The 8792-nt window shown below is 49.6% G+C and overlaps 1 protein-coding gene across 1 annotated transcript in view; it reads left to right on the forward strand.

Annotated features, from left to right (window-relative positions):
- CELF4 (CUGBP Elav-like family member 4) overlaps nt 1-8367 on the forward strand; it is a 271691-nt gene extending 263324 nt beyond the window's left edge. The window contains exons 13-14 of the mRNA XM_023750872.1: nt 303-474; nt 8216-8367. Of these exons, the coding sequence (XP_023606640.1) occupies nt 303-430 (128 nt within the window). The 3' untranslated portion in view covers nt 431-474; nt 8216-8367. The remainder of the gene's footprint in view (nt 1-302; nt 475-8215) is intronic.
- The last annotated feature ends 425 nt before the right edge of the window (nt 8368-8792 follow it).

The raw sequence follows: 8792 nt of genomic DNA on the forward strand, positions 1-8792 counted from the left end.
TGGTTTTCTCTGAAATGCAAACACTGACTTTGAGTAGAGCTATTCTATCTTTTGCCGTGGGTAGATTCATGAGAGGAAAATCAAGGACTTACTGCCATTCGTTCAGCTGTGAGCCACTCTTCCTCCTCGGGGTTCCCATGCCGGTGAGTGTAGTACGAGACTATCGCGGGGCGGGAGCGCAGGGAGGGGCCGCCGTCGGCCCGCCCCGCCCCGCGCCGCCCTCGCCCGGACTTCTCCCCACCGACCCCTCCGGCCGGGCGGCCCAGTGGAAACCCAGGCCCTCGTCCCTCGTGTCTCGCCAGGCTTCGTGAGTTTCGACAACCCGGCCAGCGCGCAGACCGCCATCCAGGCCATGAACGGCTTCCAGATCGGCATGAAGAGGCTCAAGGTGCAGCTGAAGCGGCCCAAAGACGCCAATCGCCCGTACTGAGCGCCGGCGGGAGCGTCCCCCGGGGGAGACCAGGACTCGCACAGGTAACCCGGGACCGCCGGGGCGCGGGGTCGGGGGGTTCGGGAGGGAACACCGGACGGACCCGCCGCCTCCCCGACCTCCGTGGCCTGGACCCGCTGCGCCCGTCTGGACCTCCTCCTTGCCCGGCTCCTAGGGGCCAGGCGCAGAGCAGTGGTCACCCCGAGAAATAGTCATGGCCATCCCCCTGACGCAGAGCCAACGGAGCAGAGTGAGGGGACCGTTCTGAGAAGTGGGAGGGCCCTGGGCCTGCGCCCCTGTTTGCCACATGGCAAGCTCAGCCCTGGGAGCGTTTGGGGCGCAGAGTAGGTCCTGTGGGGAGCTGTAGCCCTCTGTGGGGCCTCCCTGGCTCCCCCTCCCCCAGCTCTCCTGCCTGGACACTTGATTCCCTCCCCCCTCCAATTCCCCATAGCTCAGCCTGGAGAAGAGGAACAGGACTTTTCAAAGGGAACTTTACCAAACCGGAGAGGACAGAAGCGGAGGATAGTGATGCTGTACCCCGGGCCATTTTCCTGCCTGCTGTACGAGGCCAGGATGGGTGGGCAGTCGTACGAGGCCAGGATGGGTGGGCAGTCGTCACCCTTTCTGCTCAGTCTGGGTCCTGCCTTGAGCTGGAGACACATGGGCCACTCCTCTAATGGGCCACCGGCTGCCTGGGAAAGTGGGGAGGGAGGCGCTATGCCAGGACATCCAGAGTCCCCCTTCAGCCTGCTTGCCCATGTCCTGCAGGGTCCGCACATTCTCAGGCCAGAGAGAGACTGCGCAGCCCGCTTCCCCCCATCCCTTCGGCAGTGCTGTGACCCCAGTGAGACTGGCAGGAGTCCTTGTCCTAAGCAGGGGAGAGAGACAATAAACAATAACGTATGATCAGAGTAAATTCCATAGTGCGTCAGAATTGTTGGCCACGGTTAAATCAGGTAGCTAGGATAGGCCGTCTACCAGAGAGAGTGACATTCAAGTGGAGACTCCAAGAAAGGGAGGCAGGTTCTGAAGGGGAGTCTCCAGGAATCTAAGAGGAAGAAAACAGAGACAGGAAGAATGGGCAAAATTGTGGGCAAGGCCAGGTCTACAGCCAGAACCTCAAGTCCCTGTCCCAGTAAGTTCACAACAGGAGCTGGGCCCCACGCTGAGGTGGTTCTGGGTTGGAGGACACTGAGCATCATGCCTGACTCCAGTGGGAGTCCTGTCCCTCCTGCATCCTGGGCTCCTGCACAGGGTCTGCTCTGAGTGTTGGGACACGGGTGCTTTGGGTCTGGCTTGCATGGGGCTGGCCTTCCCTGGCTAGAGCCCCGCTGTGCTTAGGGCCAGCGTCCGAATGGCTGTGGCCTGGCCATCATTTCCTCACCCCAGTCAAGAGCTGGAGCCTCCCTGGCCTGATTCAAGCTCCCCCATGCTGGCCAGTGACCCTGTGCAGCCACAGGGCTGCGCTCTCAGAGGCTCTTCAGGAGGGCACCCGGGAAGTCCCCCAGCAGGCAGACACGCTGTTCCCTCGTGAAGAGAGCAGTTGGCCCCTTAGGGATTGAATGAGTGTGTGTCTGTGTGTCGGGGCCAAGCGTGTGTGAGATGTGAGTGTATGAGAAAGTTCCCCGGATTGAGCTTGAAGGAGGAGGGGCTGTGTGACAGGCAGGTTTGGATCCCCAGCACCTAGGACAGCGCCAGCCACTGAAGGGCAGATGGAGGAAAGCTGGGGGCAGGAGCAGAGCAGAGTCCGAGGAGTGGGTACCTTTCAGTGCTCAGGACCAGGGGGTAGGGGGACAGAGAGGTGTCCAGGGGACCCCTTAGTTGTTCTTGCATAGCCCACACCTGATGGCACTGCCCTCCTCCATTCTGAGGCCTCTCCTCCCACCCAAAGGGACCTGCCAATTAGATATCCTGGGTGGGTCTAAGGGCTGTCTTCCGGAAGGGGGTGGTATTGCAGGGGAGGGTGGCATGTCCAGACTTGGAGGTTATGCAATGGGCCCTGGTCTATGTGAGCAAGAATCCAGGTTGGCCAGGCAGGCTGGGCAGGGGCTTGGGAGGAAGAGGGGCTGGGAGTTGTTCTGTGAAGGCAGAGCTGGAGCTGGGTTTGGGCTTAAAATAGTCACCTCTCAGCTGCTTTGCAGCTTGTCCACACTGACATTTCACGATCCCAAGCTGCTCTTCCGCCTTCCCTTGAAGGAAAACAAAGCTGAAAGTAGAAGTCAGCTGAGCTGCGTGTAGAAGCCTGGTGGGTGGGGAACCCTGCAGATAAACCTGATGCTTGAGTACCAAAGGGGAGAGGGCTGGGGAGCAAGGTTAAGGGTAACCATGACAAGGGGATAGAACTGGGGACCCCACCCTGGGCCAGCATCCCTGGGTGGGGGCAAAGGACCGTGAAATGGTGAGGAAACAACTCAAAGTGAAGAGAAGGGAATCCAGCCTCAGCCACCTAGGGCTCTGCCCGTAAAGAAGGCAGGCCAGGGCTGTGCGATGGTCAGCCAACAAGGCTGTACAGGGAGGGCTGAGGTTGTAAAGGGATGGAGAAGGAGGAGGGGGGTTAGGGGAGGTCAGCAGAGCGAAAGTGACAGCAGCAGAGAGAGATCTGGGGCCACAGCACTCCCTTTCTGGGGGACTGTCCTTGTATCACCTGCCCTGCAGTCTTCCGCCTTATCCTGCTGCAGCTGCAGATCCTGCAGATCCTCCTAAAGGCTCCCTGTGCCCAGAGCAGCCTCCCTTTGGCCACATGGGCCTCCGAGGGAGCAAAGCTCAGGGTGGGAGGTGATCGGGACATGTTTAGTGCCAGGGCATGTGTATAGATTTCTAGGAACGTTGATGTGATTTCCTCTAAACTAAAAACTCAGGGTATTCCTGTTCTGAGGAAAGAGGGTTGAGGCAGAGCGGAAGGGGACAGGATTATAACATCATGCAGTGGGTTCGCTTGTAGTGGAGGCTCTCTTCCCTGGGGACGGTGGCCCAGGTGGGACCCAAAGGGTAGGAGGGCCGAGTTGCTGCCAGTGTGGACTGTACTGTGGCAGCAAAGTATCTCACGGATGGACCTCGTGGGTCCAACAGCCACCTTAGCCAGCCTCTGACCTACCTGGCCATCAGGTCACCTGACAGGCTCCCCCTGCTGGTCCACAGGCTGAAGCCACAGGAGGCTGGGGAGGTGAGGAGAGCCCGGCACCTGGGGGAGAGAGAAAGAATCAAGGGTGATAGAAAGCAGAGACGTGCTGCCGAGCTGCTTGCCAGCCAAGGTGGTTTTAAGGGGCTGTTTTATTTTTTTCTGGCCCCCTCGCCAAACTGCCCCCGCCCCCACCCCCCTTCCCAACGCATGATGGATGCCCTCAGTGGCCCCGTGTGAGGTCCTGCTGCTGTTCACAGTGTACCATGTGTCTGCATAAACAACCGTGCGTGGATGTGTGTGTGTTGATGTGCCCATGTCGTCCGTCTGCCGCTTCCTCCATCCTTTGAGTTCTTTTCAGTTCTCTTATGATTTGACTGCTGTTCTCTCATCTGAGCTGTTAGATTGACGCTGTGGTCTGGTGCTGTATAAATATTTTTCCTTTTAATTTTGTTTTAACTTCTTCCTCGCCCTCCTTCACCCTCCACCCAACTCTCCCTGCCCTCCCACACTCCCCCTCCCCCACCCGCCCTGCCCCACTTCTTCCTTCCCCCTTACCCACACTCTTGTCCTCTCTCTCTCTCTCCATATATAAATATATATATATAAATCTTTTCTTCTTTTGTCATTCAATCAAATTCCAACAACCCAACCAGAGCCAGTCAAATCCACCACAGTCTCGCGCTGAGCTAGGAATAAAGTTCACGTAATCACATGAGAGTGGAGAAAACAGTCCCCCATCCGTAAGTTCAAATCAACTCAAAGTTCACAGTGTGACATGATGGCGTCATGTAACAAGGCTAAGAATCGGTTGCATGACAATTGCCGTCAAGTTTCGTGGAGGTGCTGTGATTGGAGCGTTTTTCTTGGATGTTGTATCAGTTGATGATTGGCCAGTCATGATCACACGTGCATTCTCTTGACTTTTGTGCTGCCACGATCTTTTTTGCTGTGCTCATTTTTGTTTCGTTCTTGGTGCTTGCAGTGGTTTTACTTTCTGTTGTTTGGTTTTTCTTGTTCAGCGTTTTTTATGCTTCTCTAGATGTCACATAGAGAAAAAAACAAAACAAAAGCACAAAAAAATTAGTAAAAATAAAGATGAATTCCTGAATTATCGAACATGGGATCATTTAACTGTGCAAACCATTATCTTTTTCTTAAAAAAAAATAAGGAAAACATCTTAAAAATATGCGTGGTTGATTTACTTGCACTTGAAAATATTGTGATTTTATTTTTTTCTAGAAATTTGGGGGCCTTTTTCAATTGACACTTTCCCTGGGTCTGGTCTTTTTCCAGTTAGGCCATTTTAAATCTCACTTCAAAAGGAAAACCAAAAAAAAAAAAAAAATCTCTATAGTAACAGAATGATAAAAAAAAAAAAATTCTAAACCAAAAAACTAGAGTACAAAGCCAGAGGCCTCTGAGAGAGAGCCTGTTAACAATTGTAAGGTTTGTATTTTAGCCACTTCTGCTAAATTAAATGTGGGCAGGGGACCCGGGGGCCCGGGGTGTCGGGAGGGCTTTTTGGTTGGTTTTGAAAAAGCAAAATGCATCTTTTTGTTTACAACTGAAAAAGGGTCCTTGACAAGTGTTTTTTAATTTTATTATTATTTTATTTGGTGTTGTAATTGTTTAGACTGCTGTGTACGGTTTGCTGTTTGTTGAATCAACAGTGTGAAAACCTGCCAGCATGGATTGATATACGCATGACGTGGGCCCCTCCACCGGGGGCTTTGCAGTCCTAACTCTCTTGGTGTAACCAGTCACCCCCATGTATAAGTGGAAGCTGCTTGCTAGAATGGAGATGAGTCTCATTTGTTAATTCACAGTGATTAAGCATTCTCCTTCTGATTCTAGTCAGATCATGATTTTTTTCTTAAAAGCAAAACAAAACGCCAAAAAGCCACCATTCAAAACGAAATCAAGAACTGAGTTATGTTTGATGATTAAATCCGTTCTAACTTCTTTTAGGTTCTCCCATCCACCCCTTGAAGATCTGAATTTCCTCTAAATTCCCTGGCATGTATGAGAAAAACATTAAGTGTGTGTATATGTGTGTATCTATGCATATACATACACACATATTCATGTATATCCACATATGTGCAGGTGAATATATTCTACACATATATCCAGATATACATATATATATACACGTAGCCTCGCAAATAGTTACTGACCTTGGGAAAGGAGTGGTTGGTGGAAAGTGGGCAAGGATTCAGCAAAATTCATGTCATGGATCTTTCTGCCTTTTCCTCAAGTCGGGGAGGAGTGGGGCTGGGCTGCTAGATTGTGCTATCTTGTTTGCTAGGCTTCTGTATACATATTGTATCTGGGATCGATCCCTCAGAGATCAGTTTAATTATGAATTCATATCCCACAGTCCCAAATTCATCCCTTAGACTGAGCCCTCCCCCAATCTAGAACTCTGAAGGAACCTGAATCAAGACCCCTTCCCACAACCTTCACGACTAGACCTCTCAGTGGTTTCTTGCTCTGAAGAGAAGAGTCAATTTCTTCTTTATGTATCATGATCATGACTAATTCTCATCCTGGTCCTTCCCTCCCTCCTGCCACCCCCAGAACCCCCCTCTCCCCCCGCCCCAGGCAGGCTCCTTTTGGTGTTTGGATGCATTTTGTGTTTCCTCTCTTTGCTTAATCAGCCCTGATTTTCTTCATTTTAGGGCAGGATGCTGAACGGGCTACATTAAAAAACAAACCTCTCTCTCTCTCTATTTATAAATGAGAACTGTTGGATGACACCTTTGACATATCAGCCAATACCAAGCAAGCTGAGGACTCCAGACACTCTGTGACTGTAACATTTCTTCAAGGGAAGTATAGCGTCTATGGAGTTCAGAGGGCACGTGTTTGGGGAAAATACATTATGACATAAAGAAGAAGAAGATGAAGAAAAATTGAGAAAAAAAACATACAAAAAAGGCAACTTTTAAAACAAAATAACTTGAGACCAGATGGGGAGGCTGAAGGGCTGGGAACTGGAAAGAGACGCTGCGCTGCTTACCGATCCCCGGGGCTTTCCAGCCCGTGGGCGCCTGCGGCAGGCTGGGGCGAGCGGTGTGCGGGGCCTGGTCCCCAGGGGCGGCTGGGAGGCCGCCGGAGCATCTCTATCTGTCATTCCTTTAGCTATTTAGGGACCAAAGGACCAAACTTTTTATTGCAGACGTGTAGCTCTATGTCAAACACAGGGGGAACGGAGGAGCACCTCCTTCCTGCCTCCTGGCTGTTCTCGAAACAGCTTAGAGCGATTCTATGAAAAATGTAAGAAAAAAGTAAAAAAAAAAAAACACAAAAAACACAAAAACACAAAAAAAGGAAAAATAATGCTTAAATGCTTTTAAAACAGCAAGATAATAGTTCTTTGATACTTCGAGAGGCGCTTTGATTACCCTCATTCAAGTCTTAGACACTTTCCTATGGTTTTCTGTATTATATGTCTGGATGGAGCTGTTAAGAGGAACAAATTGGTGGATATTTGGGGAAAGCAACAAAAATATTAAAGCTCCTTAACTGTAAAGTGTGAGAAAACGAGGGGAAAAAAGGGACTCACAAGGCAAGAGAATTGTTGTGAAAAGTCTGTAAATGCTTCTAACTCTTCCCCCTCTTACAAACATAATAGTTGTACAGAATTTTAAAAAGGAGAAGTTTAAAATACCTATATAATAGAAGAAAAATTAGAGGAAAGCAAAAAATAAAAAAAATAATAAAAAAGGAAAAAAAAACTTATAGAAGTTAGCATTACTGCTAAAATCCCAGATGTTGTAGGACTGTACTTTTGTAGAGTTTAGACTGAGCATCAATCCCTTCTCCCCGCGAGTGAGTGCTGTCCGATGACGACACCATTGACCCTGAGGGCCAGGCCGATGGCCCAGACCTACGGGCTCCTGGCTGCCCACCGCCTGGAGGCCGCGCCAGGGCAGGAAGGCCCAGCCGCCCTCACCTCGCTTCGCCGGAGCTGTGCGCTCGCCGCTCTCCGAAAGCCCTGGACCTTCGCTTCACTCGCCTTCCATGCTTGCTCCAGAGACTTTCCGGGCAAGGGGACCTGGGAACTTTCATCTTAAAACAACTAAACAACACACACACACACACACACACACACACACAAAACCTTAAACAAGAGAGAGAAAAAAACAATCTTTGAAGAATTTCTGAAACTGTTTACAAGGAATTTTGAAAAACAGGGATGTTTAAATGATGCCGGCTCTGTTTTTCTGTAAATAAATTTGCATATTTTGTAGGACTTTTAATTGTAATGATAGAGAAAAAAACAAGGAAAACTATTTAATGAAAGCACGATATTTATCTTTGGTAAATGACTTTAGAGCAGTTAAAAAAGACATTGCTTAAAAAAAACTCAGAATCAGAAAAGCGCTGATTTATTTAAGAACGCGTATATTTTAAAGTATAACATATTTATTATAATTTATTTGCGCCATTGGGAAGACTTGCTTTGGTATTTGCCCTGTTACCCTCCTCACTGACGTCAGGTCAGCGTGAGGCCAGGGGGCGTGTGGACCTACCATGTTTTTCCTGTTTTGTTTTAGCTGGTTCCTCTCGGACCTCCTGCCTTTCCTTTCTTTCTATTTTGTTGGTTATTTATTATTTTTAAACTTTTCTTTTTCTTTCTCTTGGCTCCTCCTTTTAGGATGTCCAGATGTTGTAAACAAAACAAAACAAAACCGCTGCAGTTCAGTACAACTGCTCTTTTCACACTCAACTCCCTAAAACTCCTTGTAACCTTCTGTAACTATTGGATGACGCTTTCTCCAGCTTAGCCCTAAATAAAGCACAGTTTAAAAAAAACAAAAAACAAAACAAAAAAAAACAAGGCTCTTTTTCAGTCTGTGCTTCTCAGAGTCTGGCCAGCTGTGCCTCGGCCCAAGGGGCCTGGGCTGCGAAGCAGGTCAGCCGAGTTCTCCGTTCCAGGCACGGTTGACCGAGAGGAGGATGAAAACACAGGGCCGCGATGTGACTGTGTCAGTTCCAGAAAAGAAACCCTCTGTATAAAAACCACACACCAAGTAACTAATGTATGCCCAGTGCATGTGAGGGAGAATACAACTCATTAACCTCGGGGGGATTCGAGATTCCTGGAAAACTATCAAGTCAGTTTGCACACGATCACGGAGCGATCGGGGACCCTGCAGCTCATCCATCACCCCTGGTTAAGAACCCCTGGTTTGCAGTGTTAAGAAAACCCAAGACACAGTCCTCATTAATTT

This window comes from Myotis lucifugus, unplaced genomic scaffold (assembly GCF_000147115.1).
Source record: "Myotis lucifugus unplaced genomic scaffold, Myoluc2.0 scaffold_16, whole genome shotgun sequence".
In the NCBI taxonomy this organism is placed as follows: domain Eukaryota; kingdom Metazoa; phylum Chordata; class Mammalia; order Chiroptera; family Vespertilionidae; genus Myotis; species Myotis lucifugus.